Source organism: Myripristis murdjan, chromosome 4 (genome assembly GCF_902150065.1).
Source record: "Myripristis murdjan chromosome 4, fMyrMur1.1, whole genome shotgun sequence".
Lineage (NCBI taxonomy): Eukaryota > Metazoa > Chordata > Actinopteri > Holocentriformes > Holocentridae > Myripristis > Myripristis murdjan.
The window spans coordinates 24950180-24967187 of NC_043983.1; the positions used below are offsets into that span (position 1 = coordinate 24950180).

General features: G+C 41.8%; 1 protein-coding gene across 1 annotated transcript; it reads right to left on the reverse strand.

Annotated features, from left to right (window-relative positions):
* Window positions 1-6343: 6343 nt before the first annotated feature.
* On the reverse strand, window positions 6344-16130 carry pgm1 (phosphoglucomutase 1). The gene is made up of 11 exons (XM_030049239.1): window positions 15796-16130; window positions 13661-13823; window positions 13023-13166; window positions 12425-12550; window positions 11920-12110; window positions 11169-11323; window positions 10801-10916; window positions 10365-10500; window positions 9639-9822; window positions 9137-9271; window positions 6344-7240 (listed from the first exon to the last, which is right to left on the reverse strand). The coding sequence occupies exons 1-11, from the start codon at window positions 16039-16041 to the stop codon at window positions 7151-7153; spliced, it is 1686 nt and encodes a 561-aa protein (XP_029905099.1). The 5' UTR covers window positions 16042-16130; the 3' UTR covers window positions 6344-7150.
* Between the last annotated feature and the right edge of the window lie 878 nt (window positions 16131-17008).

The window sequence follows — 17008 nt, forward strand, 5'->3', positions numbered from 1 at the left end:
TTCAACATTTTTACCATACTGTGTGACAATGTCACATCCATATTCTCATTGAAGCAACACCGCACCTATATTGTTTTATGGCTGCACCACTACATCAGATATAAAATATGTCATGTCATTGTGCATCATTTTGGACACATTTCCCTGTAATTCATCAGGACGTATTTGGTATATTTGGAAACCATGGGATCACCACTAGAATTTAAAATCAAGTTCTGTGGGTTTGGACAAAGCTCAGCTGCACCGCATGCGATTGGGATGATGAACCCACCACTGGGACTGAAAGGGCTGGGGAGATTAAAAACTGTGATTTTTAGGACTATTTTTCACCTTAATTAATTGAGCTGACAGTGAAGTGAATCCAGCACTGAAATGTGCCTGGCCTCTTAAACTCACAGTGGGTTGAGGACTCATCTCTGGAGGGGGTGCACGCACAAATACGTCATGGCCAGGGAGGGAGCGTATTTCTCTTATCTCTGAAAAACGGACTTGTTTTGGACCACAGAAATATAGGACACCGTCAGTGTGTGAGTGTGTGTGTGTGTGTGTGTTTGTGTCCACATGCCTGTGCACATGTGCGTGATTTCACATAACATTTCAATTAACACAACAAAGGACTTGTGTCCTCCAATGACATCACACAAAGAACAAATTCAAACGAAGTAACTCTAAATAACTGTCAAAGCAAATGAAATTGCGCATGACTGATTACAGTTTGGAGTGATGTGTGAGGTGATGCACATCATATGTCAGCCTTCTCAAAATTGCTGTTTAAGCAGCAAAATGACTTTGACCTAAGCTGTATTTAGGCGGTTTTCTCTGTAATAAAGAGTCTCAGAGGAGGGGAGGGGGTTTAAAAGCAGGAAGACCTTCCCATAAGGCCGCTCAAGTAGCAAGAATAGTTATGACAGGCCTGTTTTTTCTCCTTGATGTCTATCTACTTCATTTTGCCTAAAGTAGGATATGATTATTAAAATTGCAACCATGCGCAGTGAAACTCATCTAGCTTTCATGGCGGACTGATTTGGATTCTGAAAGTCTCTTTGAAGAGCAGATCCCTCAGGCTTTCTCTTGTGCCCACAGCAGATGGACAAGGAAGCTCGTTGTTGCAGAGTTGCCAGTGATGTCTTACTCAATAGAAGAGGATGAGGGGATGAGGGTAAACCTTCAAATCGATGTGCCACTTCCTCTCTCTGTATTGTTCTGTTTCTCTGTTTCTCTCTCTCTGTCTCTGTTTGTTCAGATTATCGGATGACTTCAATCACAGCATCTGTCCATCCATCCTGTCTTCCTTGCATCCCTCTGAAAATGTGTTAGCACTTTACGCATTCTTCAGTCAGAGGATAACTCAAGACAGCTTCCACCCCAGTTTAGACATCATTAAATGGGTGACCGAGAACACACTGACCTCACTGCATCCATTGCCCGCCCCCACCGAATCCCATCCAAACCCCCACTTCTGTCAAACTTAGAGTTGAACTTCGCTACATGTAGCAATTTTAATAGACTATTACACGCCTGATGTTACTCCATCCCCAAGAGGAGCTGTTGGGAATATTCTGCCGTCACTGTTAATACATGACAAATGCAGCTGGGAGGAAACCTTTTCCAGTGGTCATCAGTGTACTGTAGTCTAGCCCCATAACAAGTAAGGGAAATCCTCAGCTGGGAGCAGGCAACACCCATACGTTTGAACAGTAATGATAGGGGATTATACATTACGTCATTATCAGGGTGTGTAGTTATTTCCAAAAGCTTTCAGGAATTGAAGAAACTAGATTAATGTATACATTGACAACAATATTTAAGATGGCAGTTGCAAAGAATGGGTGTTTGCAGTTGAAGTGACACAAAGTTAATGCATCTTTGGCTTTAAGTTAACAGGATTTGAGTGTGCACTCCACTTTCATTAGTAAGCAGCAGTGTTGTACAAAGAGGGGGTTGTTTCTGGGACATTGGTTTACACCGTTGAGCCTTCTTGTGGAGTCATGAGCCTAACTCAGCGAAACATTGATGATCCCAATGGCTTACCTACTCTCACTCCTCCTGGAGGTTCGTGTAGGTTGCTGGTGAATGTTACAGTATGGTCTTGTAGATGTATGACAAAACTGAGAGGATTGCCAAAATGGAGACAGAGAGGTGGTTCATGGGGTTCGTGTGGGTGCAGAGACAGGAGTCAGAACCTCTGCACCATCACAGATGCTTGGCCGGGTGATCTATAGGTTGCTTGGTTTTTACATAGCACTCTGGAACAAACACAAGAGAAATACTGATATTCCAATGCTTTGCATCAGGGGATAAATAATGATATATAACCTGTCACCCATGGTCCATTAAATAATTATATATTTTTTTCCTTTCTTTTTGTGATGCCTTTGACCACATGACGTATTCATCCCATGAGGGAGCATATCATCATCATCATCATCATCATCATCATCAATCCTTTATTTCAACTTGGAGTGCCTTTTGAGGATAGATGCTCTCTTTCACAAGTGTGTTGAGAAATGCAAACATAATTTAAATGGTAAAAAAAAACAACAATGGCAATATATTATACTGATTAAAAATATTGTAAAAAAAAATAAAAAAAAAGATGAAAGATAACATAATATATAAACTTTAGTTCAATTAAAAGCATGAAAAATCAAAATTGCAGTTACAAGTATTTCTAGCAGAAGCGTGTGTTCCTAGAGGTGAGCGGCATTTTGTCTCTAGGCAGTTCCTGTCATTTTTAATTCACAGTGCCACTTCTGCGCTAATAGATTTATTTATCTCAGACTAACAAGTCAACATGTCCCGTGTTGTGGTTATGACATCAGGCAAGCGAAGATGGCACAGTGACTGCATCCTCTTGTTTTCAACTGCATGAACCATCTCACACTGGCTCCTCTGCAGTGTATGGATTTCACATCAAAAGTTGAGCCTAAATCAATGCAACAGCTTGGCTTGATATAACTTTACTCTTACTCTTGACCTTTCTACTGTATGTATTGCAAATTCATAGATTCCCATCTGGCTTACAGTATTCCAACACATTTCTCTTTCCATCCTCTACTGAATATCTCTGTATGTAAATTAACGAAATGCTGAAAAAAGATGAACTGGTCCCCCTTTGGGAAAAAAAAACAAAACAAATAAGTAATTTATGAAACATCTCCTCAGGGTTTGTGCCAAAAATGGCCGCATAACAACTTGCTAAACCACTGGCACTAGTGCCTTTACTGGAAGTATTTTTCTCTGAAGCTGCTTTATTTTAGAAAATTAAAATTGTCTCATATAATTTGCCAAGCCCGGGAGCACATAAATGAAGATTCTTGTGTCCAATTTTCCGAGTCGTTAAACTTCCAAATTGGAGTAACCGGTTGGTGAGAACATGTTGGGTGGTTACTTCCTTCCTATGTAGTCCTTGTGTCTTCAAAGCCAAGGGATTTTCTCTCTTCAAGTGTGTGTAAAGCATTATGAAAAACAGTCAAAAGTGCTAGCATTGGTAAACTGAGCTAGAATGGGGTTTTTGTGTTGTTCATGGTTAAATCATGCTTTTAAAAAGACCAGCAACAGCCAAAAAGAGAAGTCATGATGCTTACACTGTCGATCTAACACTGTACAGAATCAATGTAGGTTAACATGTTGAGTATTTCTGGTACAGTGTACATCCTCCATACCCTGTCACTCCTCTCTTCTTCTCCTCTCTGAGAGCCTTAAGAGGTCCAGAAAGCCCCCCCATCAAAGCTACAGCATGTGTGTGTCCCAGGTGTGGGTCTCAGTGACAGAAGACAGAAGAATGGCTAGAAGAGAGGGCATGGAGTTGTCAGTGGACACGATCCAGCCTCTGTGCTCTCTGCTCTGTTCATCTGTGTGGTCAGAAACACTCCTGTTCTTCTGCCCCCATCGCCAAGCAGTTTTACAGCCTGTTTGAGGCCCAGTACCAAAAAGGATACTCCCTTTAAAAAAAAAAAAAAAAAAAAGGACTGCAGCAGGATACTTCTCTTCTCATAGTGATGCTGGATTGTGGACAAGTTGGTTAATTTTTTATTACAAAAAAAAAAAAAAAAAAGAGAACTATATAGCACGGTAAAAACAAAGGTGATTGAGCCTCCTTAAGATCCTTTCTAAAGGGTGGATTCTATGCTGCACTCTGATTAAAGCTATAGGTATGGAGTCTGTTCTATACTGTATAACAGAGGTTAATTCCTATACTGAAATACAGTCACTTTTAAAGGTGTAGAGGTCTTTTTTTCCTCTTCTCTTCTCTTCTTCAGCATTAACTGCAAAGCACATCATATTACTTTTGACTGCTAAATGAATAAAGTCTTGTCAGTATAATCTCTGGAAATGTGGACTCCTGTGGAATATCTCAGATAAAGCAACTTGACCGAGCACTGTGCCTCCCATCTGACCGTCCAGCATTGTTCTATGCCCTTAGAATGGTACAAATTAGAAAAAAAAAAAGAAAATTTAAAAAGCCATGGGATTAGGGAAACCTGGCTAGGATCTGGAGAAAGAATGGGGCCACAACCATCACAACTACTACACAATGTTGCATGCCTTCTAATATAATGCAACACGCCGTTAAATATGAATTATTAGTTTTGGAAGGGCCAGATACAGTGATTTTTAAAGGCCCAAGCCCACTGCCTTCCATATACACCTTTGAGAATGATGTCTTTGTCAGTCGTGTTGCCACGCTCCTCCAGTGGAGCAATGAACAGGCCACTCCAAAAACATGAGGCTCCCTGCCAGCTCCAGAGAAAGCCATTTGGACATCTAATAGCTGTGGACCAGGCCAGCTTAATGTAAGCCTTATTGTGATTACCTGACGTAATGACAGCCAATCCAAATACAGCCTGTAAGCCATTATCGGCCAAACAAGGGGGGGAAACATTATGCATCGCACCATGTCAGCATGACAAGGCCTGAACAATGCAGGACCCCAGCAGCATGAAAAAGTTTCCACCCTGCTATTCCTGTCCCCATGGGAATAAAGAGGAGCAGTTACACATCCCACCTGCCATGACTTGTTCCTTTAATGGGTGGCAAAAGGTCTTCAAGGCCCAAATCTCCATTGTAACATAAACTAAAGGGGGGGGCCATAGTAGCAAAAACACAGCTATGGTAGTTTTCAAACCACCTGATCAAGCTTGCAATCATGGACAATAGTATGTCTTTTCAGTTCCATGTTGCAAAACTTCAACAATTTCTTGCATTCATTTTGATAAATGTGATAAATGTTTGTTGGGCTGCTGTGGGTTTGAAATGTTGCAAAGTACAATTGTTCTGATTATAGGTCAATCTCTTCAGATACCTGTGAGAAAAAAACAACTTGAATGGTGAAATAAACTCCTGATAAGGTCTTCAACTTCTGTTTTAGAGGTACTAGCTCAAACTGGCAAGGCTGATTGCACAGGGGTTGTGGTCAACATGAATGACACTGAGGTACGTGACAGGAATTGGTAGAAAATGTGCCATCTATGATTGAGGGCAATTTTCTTTTCCCTTTCCATGTGCAAGGCAAAACATCGAGCACTCCTGATGCGTGGGTGCACCTGATTTTCCTCCCTCCTATTAACTAAATTGTAGGCAATTTAAGTCCAGGGAGAGTGGAAGCTGTGCGAAGAAAAAGCTGACGCCAGCCCACTACCAGTAAGGAGTCTGAAAAGTCCAAGTTTCTTCTTTGCCTTGCATACGTCCCTCCTACGCTCGCCTGCTGAAAATCTACATTTCCAAGTGTTTCCAAAATATCCGTCAGTGTCTGTTGCAGCTCATCAGTTTGGCTGAAGATGGAGACTGTGGGATCCCCCTACCTCCTGACACTTTATAACTCAAATCGTTAATCAGGATTACGTTCAGCATCTCATTACACAATACTTGCAGGGGAGGGAGAGAATTCATCAGGTTATGCTTCCCTGCTAGCCTCAGGAATGTCTTTGGAGGGGCATTACATTTTCAGAAGTGCTTGGCCTCCTGGAAGCCTGTCCAGCAACTTGGGCTGTTTGTTTCTGGAGGACAGGACAGGACCTCTGTGTTTTATCTAGAGTAATTTCCTGGCTGAAAGGAACCTATCATTAATACCCTCCCATGCAGTCTTATTTCAGTCTCTCTTGTGAACGCTCTGTTTTCAAGTCTGCTAAGGCAATTACAGCTGGCTTGAGCATTTGGTCAAACACCCCTGTTGCTTGTGTGAAAGCTATCTCTTCAAGTACCTATGAGTGGTGTGTGAGTGTACCTCTGAGTATATGCACGTGTCTGTGAATGAAAATAAATTGTTTTATTAGTTTGCAATGCAATACTGTACAGCTAGATATAAAACTATCAACACAATTCAAACACATAACCACAGTGATTACTTTACATATAGTTGTTTTATTCATGGTGGTTGTGTTAGTTATCAAGGCTTTAGGTGTGGTTTCGTGATACAGGCTTTGAGTCGATTTTGTTGTTTTTGGAGGGCAGAGGAAGGAAAGGCACCAGGTCAGTCCAGGACAAGTGAAACAGAGAGGACGGGGTGAAGCTGTCCCTAGTTGCTGATCTGTGGTCAGTATGGCAGTTTTTCCACTTAAAAGCAGAGTTTAAGAGCAGAACTGGACAATAGCATATTTGAATATGGTTTCAGATATCACATGAGGCATACTTGATTTAAAATGCCATGCACTGAATTAGCTTCAGTTGGAGACGCACTGCAAAAAACATTTAGTCTAGTTTAGTGCAGTTTTTAAACGTTTTCCTTCCACACACACTAAGAAAATCTGTTAGTGCAATGAGATTTCAAATTTCACTTGTTTCTAATATAGTTTCATGACTTTTTTGAACAAGCGATGATACCTTGAAATGATGTAAATCCCCACACTAAAATCAAGATTAATTATCTCACTCCACCTCTGACAGATTTTCTCACTGGTTTTCAGAAAAAGTAACAGACTCATTAAGGTGGATTTGTTTTTGAAGTGCATCACTTTCAACGTCAGATAAATCAAGAGCTCTTCATGTGTTTTCTTGTATTCAACATGCATTCCAAGGTTGTTTCGGCAAAAACCGGCTGGTTACAGGGTCAGGGAGCTGAAGCCAAGTCAGCATTTAAGGGCAGCTTCACCCCACAGAGGACGGAGGTATCTTGTTGCTGAGAGTGAATAGTGGCAGCGTGGCAGAGGAATCATGTGATAACAGTGGGGCCGGTGCGTCCAGTCTTCTCATGGAGCTGAGAGATCTTCAGAGCGATGTCTACCAGAGGAGCCAGCATCACCTGCACATAGACGACACACACACAACATTTATAGGGTGTCTAAAGGTAACAGGGAAATAAATTTCATGTTTGTTAATATACATTTTAAAGAAATCTAAAGACTGCTTTGTGGACAAGCCATGAGTCTTATTCAAATGAGCAGTTAAATTAAGTAAAAACCTAAGTACTTTTCACTTTTATTATAACAGTTTCCTTTATGAGGGACAGTAAAGATGCTACTCTTCCATGACCTGCACTATATCATGCCCCTGTATCCCCTACACCACAAGAAGTATCCATCTTAATGAGCCATTTACTGAGTATTGAGTCTTAAAATGTTTTCCTTGAAACAAGTAAAAAAAAGTCTCCAAAAGTGGTGAGATAATTTTGCTTGGTTCCAACACACTTTTAACTCGGTTTGAGAATTTTCTTGAAACAAATGATGGTGTTTTGAAACAACAGGGCCCACTCCACAAGTGTCACTTCATTCAATAAAAGTTGATTTGTGCTGGAAACAAGTGAAATGATCTCATCTCCTTGGCAGCGTCTTTCATTCGTTTTAAGAAAAGTAAGATTGTAAGGCTCAATATCTGACTTTATGGCTTATAAGGAGGGATATATCTTGCAGTGTAGCTTTTATCTTGAGATTACTATCCACTACTTGTAATTTGGCTCATTCTACTATACTAATACAATTACTGTAAGTCATTCTGGATAATCAGTAAAATGTCAATCATGTAAATGTTCTTATTACATGAAAGGGAGCTATCAGCTAGTCTGAGTTTAAACTCAAATACACAAGAAAGATCAAATGTCCTGTCCTTACCAGAGATCTAAAGCCAGTAACAGATTATTCTCTGCTAGTGGTTCTCAGCTTTGGGACTGTGTTTACTCTAAAGAACTATATGTAATAACAATATCAGACGTACTGAAGCATGATGAAGCAAGATTAAGAAGAAGATGTTGGATTTACAAAATGGATGCTTTTAAATGGAGCATGAAAAGAAAAATTTCCACTTCCATTCTAGGCTGGCTCATATCTAAAACAAACTCAACAAATTTGTAAATCAAACCTACCCAAAGTCAGCCAACTGACCCATGAGCCCACAGCTCATTTATCTATCACGTTAATATTCTGAGGCAAAGTGTCTTTGCTTATCTAGTCATGGAAGGTGTGTAAGCACTGGGGAGGATCAAGCAAATGGGACTGAAGCAGAACTTTGTCCCTTTTTTTCCTCATTTCTCTCTTTCTTGTGCTCCATCACCTCCCTGACTACATCAGTTAAAATGACTTTATGAAGTGTCGAGCTGGGGCTCTCAATCTTATTTTTCCCTGAGGCTATTTTTCCTTCTTTTCATCCTGGCTCTGATAAGCAGCCATAATTCAAATCTTAGCCAAACATCCAAGTGCCGTCTCCCCTTTGAATACAAGTTCTGGACCTCAAAACAACTTGGCTGTCTGGGTTTACAGGGCCTTCCAGCCAGGCTGAAGCCTTTTGAGGCCCATTGCCTTCGACAGCAGATCAGAATTTGGGCTGTACCAGTGCAGGAATTACTTAGCTCACATGGGGCTAACATGACAAGTTCAAGCATCTCTTTAACATATCCCTGCAAAGCACCTTTCATAGATCCTTACTAGCTGACCAGGCTGAGGAATAAAACTCTTTGTCAAGTTTTGAAGATGCCAGCAACTCAGTGAGCCAAACCAGTTGTTGGCATTATTTGCTGCTCTAGTGGGAAACTCAATTCATAGCCATAATTCTTTATTCCTGATTTATTTCCGTGGTAATTCACTTAAAAAACTCTGGGGGGAAAAATCCTCTGGTACCAGTGCTTGTCCCAGAAGTCTGATGATATCATAGTTTAGTCTTTCTGTCACTGATTTTGCTGGCTGAATTTAGTTTTTGTTGTCCTGACCTGTGGGTCCTGGTAAATCTTCGTGGGGTCCTTCTCATAGCTGTCTATGTAGAGCCTGACGGTTGCTCCGGCACTGCCTGTACCACTCAGACGGAAGATAATTCTAGAGCCATCGGAAAAGATAATCCTCAGGCCCTGAGAGAAAGAGAGAGATAACAGACAAGACAGATGTAAATGCAAAGGTTAAGACAAACGAGATAAAACATACTGTGTGTACTGCTGCATGCTGACTGTTATTACCTGTAATCCATAACAGCGATATTTTGTTATAACTTTTGTCACTTTATGAATACAGCTTTAATTTTTGCATATTCATAGTGTGAGTTATTACACTAACTGAAATGAAACTGAACTCAACAGAACCCCTTAAAAGTGTTACGGCTGTGTTCAGTAACACAAAAGCAATAGACCTTGTTGAAGAGATGGACCCCATCTTAAGAAGATGGACAACTGAAAGAGTATAATCTAAAAGTGCAATGGATGCTGCAGTGCAAGCTCTCACCTGGTTCTTGGACACGCTTGCGTCCACGGGGTCTGTGTAGGCAAAGTTGTCAGCAATAGCGACCTCATATGTCTTATCACCCGATGAGAGTTTCTTTCCCTTAAAAGATGGGTCGAACATGGCAGTCTCCAGATCCTTAATCATCTTGTTGGCAGCGTCTGAGTCAACCTCCTCATAATCATACCTGGGGGGATAAAAGGCTGATTTAGACTGGTACAAAAATGTAATCTGTCATTAAGCAGACATGAAAAAAAACAAAACAAAACAACAAAAAAAAACTGGTGCATAACAGGCATAGAAAGGCTTATCCTACATAAACGCTTTTATTTAAAGGGATCTTTTTAGCCCTTCTACCACAAATTTCCTTGCAATGAGTAAAGTATTTCCATAAATTCCAGAATTTTGATATGAGGTTTAGCTCTATGAATGCCATAGACTGTAAAAAAAAATGAAACAAAAGCAAAAAAAACATGCTCAATGCAGACCCTCCTTGGGTTTCCATATGTTGCAGTTCTCTATATTACCACTAGAGGATGTCAGAGTACCATCAACGGCAAACATTTTTCACCTGTTTCCAGTCCCAGAGTCACCAAAGATTAAAATATTTGAATGATCAACTAACTGAATAACTAAACCAATTAATGAATAAATTATACATAAAATGCTGTACTCATTTGTGCCTCAACCTCAAGTTCAAGAAACTCTGCTACAGGGATCTGTGCTGACCTGGTGAAGAAGTTCCTGCCAAACTTCTGCCAGTGGTCCTTCATGATCTCTTCCACGCTCTGCTTCCTGGTGGCCAAGATTGACAGCCATGCAAGCACTGCCCACAGGCCATCTTTCTCACGGATGTGATCAGAGCCTGTTTGGTAGGAGGTAATGTGTGAGAGCAAGAGGAAAAGAGAATACATGAGAGAGTGGTTACAGACATGTGCAAGCAAGCCTCGCCACAATGAGCTGTCTAAGTGCCTGTAATGAAGCACAAACACAGACTTTCACAGCAGCCGGTGCTGTGGCATGGCTTCACTCCTCTATCGGTACACAACTGACAAAGTTACTGGTTGATTTAAAATGAATGTAATTGTGGCATTATGTGGATGAGTGGTACTGGTTTCTCTTGGTTGAGTTCTAGGGATATAAATCTGCTATATAATTCACTCACCAGTGCCAAAGCTCTCCTCTCCACACAGGGAGAGTTTGCCAGCATCCATCAGATTTCCAAAGAACTTCCAGCCGGTGGGAGTCTCGTACAGCTGCATCTGCAGTGCTTTAGCCACACTGGAAAACACACATACCAACAAACACATCAGAAAAAAGGGGTCTGTAACTGACAAGATATTAGGTGGTTCTTAAAATATGGTCATCTATATACCACACTGAATAGATGCAGTTTGTCCCTGGAGCTTATTCATCAGTTGATTAAAATATACTACTTGTTTTTAAGGCCTGACAAGAAAAATATATAACCTGCAACCCACTTTGAGTCTCAACCTTCAGCTTGAGAAACACTTGGCTAAGAACTGGACTTACTTGTCGAGGGCTCCACTGGTGGGCATACTGCGAGCCAGTCCTTTGACACCGGTCTTCTTGAAGTAAGGGATGCTGGTGATGTTGGCAGCGATGACAGCGACTGAGTCTGAGGGGTTCACGAAGAAGCCGTGTTTACCCAGCACCATGTTACGATCCTGAAGAAGAGGTAAGGAGAAACTTCAGGAATAACACAAAGCACTCAAGATATGTAACATTCAAGCTCTTGGTTCTTGAGCTGTAGCTGACGGTCAGTTTGTTGGCAGCATGGTGATTTCTTCGGATCTCACTGTGGCTTCTGATTCAGTGAGCCTGGGGTGGGATGAATTCCCTCAGAGGTTTTTCATTATAGCTTCTTATTAAACCGTAAATACTAAATCATTTTAAGTTTTATTCTGATCATTTCACTCAAGAAGAAGAATTTAATACTGGAGCAAAAAAAAAATCTCCCTTGATAACAGTACAGTTAACCAGAAACATACACTGTCCTCATTGATAGCTGTGCCAAAGTAAAAATGAGTTAAACTCTGGGACCCAAGCCCATTAAACTGCTCTTTGACTTAGGTCCATTTAAACCTCATAAGACACTGTTCATGTAGGCTGACATCATCGATTCAAAACCAGTTCATGAACTTTCTCACGTCATCCCCTCTTTCTCACAACGATGCTGTCACCGCTCTCCAATGTGCACTATTTGATTTGAGCATAGGTGATGTAAACAAATCTTCTCAATAAAGAAAAAAAAAAGACTTACACCATCACCATCAAAGGCGGCGCCAAAGTCATACTCTCCTCCTTTCATGGTATTGACCAGGTCAGCAGCGTAGGTGAGGTTGGGGTCAGGGTGGTGGCCCCCAAAGTCCTCCTGGGGGACGCAGTTGACGGCTGAGTTGGCGGGAGAACCCAACTCTTCACAGACTATTTTTTTCACATAAGGACCAACCACTGGAGAGAGAGGGGGAAACTGTTATTAAAAGTGGCACTCACACACTTGCCTAGAGGAGGAGTGCCCTACTCAGTTGTTCTGTTATTATCAAAGGTAAGCCGTGCGCCTCATAAGAGGTTTGCTCCAAGAATTGTTATTGGATGCTGAACCAAGATAAATGTCAAGAAATATATATGGCATGGCATCTCTGGAGCAAGCTACAGGGTGTCTCTAGCTACCAGTTAAATACAGAATAGTGTGGGGACCCCATTTCTGCTTCTTGAAACAATCTTTGCTCCATCATTGGCTGAAATTGTACTGTGTTGGCCCATACCTCCATGCATAGCATCCAGGCGAACGTTAATGTGCTTGGCTCCAGAGAGAAGCTCCTTCAGTGCAGCAAAGTCAAAGATGCCTCTCAGCATCTCAGCATAAGCCTCCACAGAATCCACAATCTCAACTGGTGAGACAAAGAGGAAGCAGAACACCATTAAGCAAGCAGGAGACGGTAAGGTGGAACTCATTTCAGAGACAATCTTGCTTAAGACTAGAAAAGGCTGTAAGCTGCTACATTGCCTAACAAAGTAGGTAAACCATGCCTTAAAGGCAAAACTTGGCCACCATGTAGCTGGTGTTAGATTTCCCACTCTGAACAATACAAGTAATGAATCAACTGAAATATTACATCATTAACGGTAACCTAAACTCCCTCCATAATTTACTCTGTAACAATTAATGGGCATCTTAAAACAAAGCAAGTCTTCTTTTCCCTGTTTAGATGTAGTAAATAAACATAAGTGAAAATAGACAGACAGATAGAAAGATAGACAGATGATCTTTACACTTTTATAGTACTAATTCCTGCTAAGTTAAATAACTCACTTGAAGTATCGTCATTAAATGACGAGACTCTGCTCTAAGTGCCACTGTACCTGTGAAGGGCTTGAAGGTGTCCACCTCAAAGGTCTGCTTGCCGATCTTGGAGAGGTCCACTTTCATGTCTGGGCAAATGTGATATTCCTGCAGGCCTTTGCTGATCTCAAAGATTTTGTTTGTGATGCCCTCTGGAGCAGGACCTGAGGACAAAACAAATCGTAGAGGGTAGGGTTATGTATTACAGACTTTTCACTTACACACAGATAAAGCCACCACAGAAACCCCATTAGATATATACAGCACATCCAAACTTAGAGCAGTGAAACTTGGACTGTTGCATTATTAGCTATATGGCTGTCTCTTTTTGGCCTTTCCTCACCTATCTGTTCCAACCACCTGCTGACAGATGGGTTCTTGCACACCAGCTACCACAATTATGCAGCCATCTTCAAAGGCAAGTTAGTGGATGAAAGAGACCAGTTTGTGGACTATAAATGCTATTTGGCAGGGGCGAGGATGCTTGATGTATACACCCTATGGTGTATGAGGTTAACTGATCTTTAACCAGCTACATGCATGTTTATTTTGAGTTTATTCTACATTGCTGGCTTTATAATGTTGTGGGTAGAGGTGGGCATGGTCTACTATGTTGTACTGTATACCTGCTTACATGCTGTATGACTGCAGCACTCACCTCCACTGGAGATGTTGTACTTGATGCCAAAGTCTCCGTTGGGGCCGCCTGGGTTGTGGCTGGCTGTGAGGATGATACCACCCACCGCCTTGATCTTGCGGATCACACAGGAGACTGCTGGGGTGGACATAATGCCATTCTGACCAATCACTAGGTGGTTGATCTGCGGGCAAGAACACATGCACAGTTTGATACCAACACCCACATGTGCAAAAGCCAGAGAGAATCCATAAACACAACATTATGTTGCCATTATGTTGCCATCAACAATATACACAGCACACATACAGTGTAATCTACAACTGTCACAGCCTCACTGTGTTTTATTTTCAGATTTACTATTACTGACATAGGTGGTTAATTGAAAAACATTCAAGAAAACCTTATTAAATTGTAATCTTTTAAAGTAAATTGTTGGAGAAGAGCAACAATGTTTTTGTCATTAGGCACAACACACTTTCATAAGAGCAGGATGTTTGCCTATTTGTACATGACCCTTATTTTGAAAATCATACACCTATTTCTACCCAATGAACCAGTCTGTGTACACATATGAGCATGCATGCACTGGCCCTTTGTGTGCATCCTTGGCTATGGTGCAACTTCCTCATTGGCCCATTAATGAGGAAAATTACAAAAGCTAACCTTCATCAGTCATCTTTGGGCAATTTCAGTCCACACTGCTTGCCTATAAACAAGATAGCTTGAACATGCATTTGGCATTGGTTGTCCTGCAGGTGCATAATCACAGGACAAGGAGCCCCCTGCGTACTAAGTGGGGTAACAGTTTCAGACATCAGAGAGCTTAAAAATGCACAGTAAAATGCACAATGGCCTACTGTAATTTATTTCTGGGTTTGATCATCCAGTGCCCATCGCTGCTACATTGTGTCAGACCATACGCAGCGCAACGTGACCGGCTGCACGTTGCATGCTACGCCCCCCTCCACCAGGATGGCTTCAAAGTGGCATCACACCACAGTTCATTATGAAACAGCACGTATGGCTACAAATACTTTGTATTGCAGTAACAACCTGCGGAAAACCTGTTGTGGCTCGTTTATGAAAGTGTACAAGTGTGGACATGGCTGAACTGTTGTGAAATTAAAAAAAAAAAAAAAAAAAAAAAAAAAAAAACCTACGGGCTTCTGACCTCAAGCTCAAAGTGTCAGCGTGCGCCAGCGCGTGAAATGCCAAAGGTAACAGCTTAACATGCAAGTGATCTCCCTGCACTTTACCGAAAAGATCACCGCGGTCAAGTTTGCACCGGGGAGACAGTTTAGGAAAATAAAACCCGGAGGACACCTATCACGTTAACATTCATTGGAACCCTCTACTTTAGTGTAAACGTTATGAAAAACTAATTATTTCCTCGCCATTGCAGACACAGTGAAACGCACTCTACGCAAACGTGAAGGGCCACATGCACAGCACACAAATGCCAATCCCATTTGAACACTGTGTTACATGTCATACCATAAGGAAAACATCATGGAAGAAGCCTGCAACGACTTGTAGCTGAAGGTCAGCTGTAAAGGGTAAAGCAAAGTGTCCCATTCATAATTAATATAGTGACACTTTAATGCACAAAGTGTTTCGATTCAATTTCAGTTAAAAAGTGGATAGTCCAAATCCTCAGCTCTGATTGGCTAAGTCACGTTCGAAGCCGTTGTATGCAAATTGTAATAACTGCAAATCACCAATCACGCCGACGAGCTACTCTTATCGCCTAGCAACCAGTTTCGTAGAGTTCGAAAGTACATCGCTAGCTTAGGTAAAAGCAACTAAAGTCGTTGATATATGGGCTTATCATTGTTTATTGGAAGTAAAATTGCGTTTCTCGGTAAATCTATCGGTTAGCTCTTTAACGTACAACATACATAACGTTACATCAACGTAAACAGCCAGTTACTCGACCTATTACGGCGTATCGCTAAAATACGTCAAGTGCAACAGTGCAACGTGTTAGCTGTCACTGAAGATGCTGTGACACAAAGTTGCCTTGACAGCTAGCGCGACGTTAGCTTGCTTGCTAGCTGACATGCTAACTGGGAGGAGACTTGGGGGTCGGGGGTTCATAGCCACACACGCCGGGGCAGGACCACAGGTAGACAATGAAGCCTTCTCCTACTGACCCCGTTGGCGGCAGCAATCTGGACGATCAGCTGAATCGCGTCTTTCATGAAAAACCTGCCATCTCCTCCCACCACCAGAGTGGCCGTCTGGCGCTCGGCAGGCTCGATGACAGAGATAATGCTCTGAATGAAGTTTTCCGCATAGTGCTGGTTCTGCTGGAACACTGTCACCCTCTTCCTCAGCCCGCTGGTGCCAGGCTTCTGGTCTGTGTACGGCTTGGTCTTCACCACTGTTATTTTCACCATCTTGCCCCCCAGTAACGCTGCTAGCCGCCCCGTGTGATCCGCAGTCCCCTGTCGGTGGAGGCAAATGCAAGAGCAGAGCGGCCACACGTACACACCGGGCAACTCCCCCCTCACAGACCCGCCTACTCCCAGTTTAAAGGGCAAGTATGAGATGATTGGTTCACAGGAACTTAACAACATGGATGCATGTTTTTGCAGTTTCCCCCCCTTTTTTAAAAAATTCATTCTTGGGTATAAAAATAATTTGACCAGGGCAGATTTCCTCTACATTTAGGTCAAGTGCTCATGTGGGTTAGGCTAAATGTTATAATGGAGACCCTTTAATAGTCGAGAATCAAACCAGACGACTGTTACATAATCAGTTATTCTGAAACGATGCTCCCACAGCTTTTGCAGTCCACAAAAGCCAGTGCAGCCTCTTTTAATTGTAACTACTCACCTTCAGAGAATGTCTTGATTTTTCTCATTCTGAAAAGTGAAACATGCATTTTGCCCCATAAACCTTCTGACAATGTCAACAGTTTTTTTCATGTATTTTGTGTGTGTGTGTATGAGGGTTTCTCATGTCATAGAGTATCCTGCTATAAAGTGGGGAAGCATTGTGATTTTCAGCCAAGTCAAACCAAATCCTTTATCTGATGGATCAAATGATAAAATTACCAACCATAGCAGTAAATATGCAGAGCTTCAGCTTCGTGTGTGTTGTTGTTTTTTTAAAGATAACTTTTAAGTTGGTGTGTAACCTTGTGAAACAAGGTTAACAACACAGCCACACCATTATAAGGATGACACACAGGGGTTCAGCCTGAAAGTGTGTACCTCTGTCCTGTCTGTGCATACCCAGTGATGATAACCTAAAGGTCAAAAAAGGGGCCAATGACTGGAGGGTTGGTGGCCCAAATCCCCTGCCGGCTAAGAAAAGGCGGATGTTTCATAATAATGTGACATTGTCGATAGATCTACCAAC

Coding starts and splice junctions, on each gene's coding strand:
- pgm1 (XM_030049239.1), bottom strand. CDS start 16,041: ATGGTGAAAATAACAGTGGTGAAGACCAAGCCGTACACAGACCAGAAG. Junction 13,824..15,795: donor AGATTGCTGCCGCCAACGGG/GTCAGTAGGAGA, acceptor TCTTGCCCGCAG/ATCAACCACCTAGTGATTGG. Junction 7,241..9,136: donor AGATTTACCAGGACCCACAG/GTCAGGACAACA, acceptor GTCTATGTGCAG/GTGATGCTGGCTCCTCTGGT.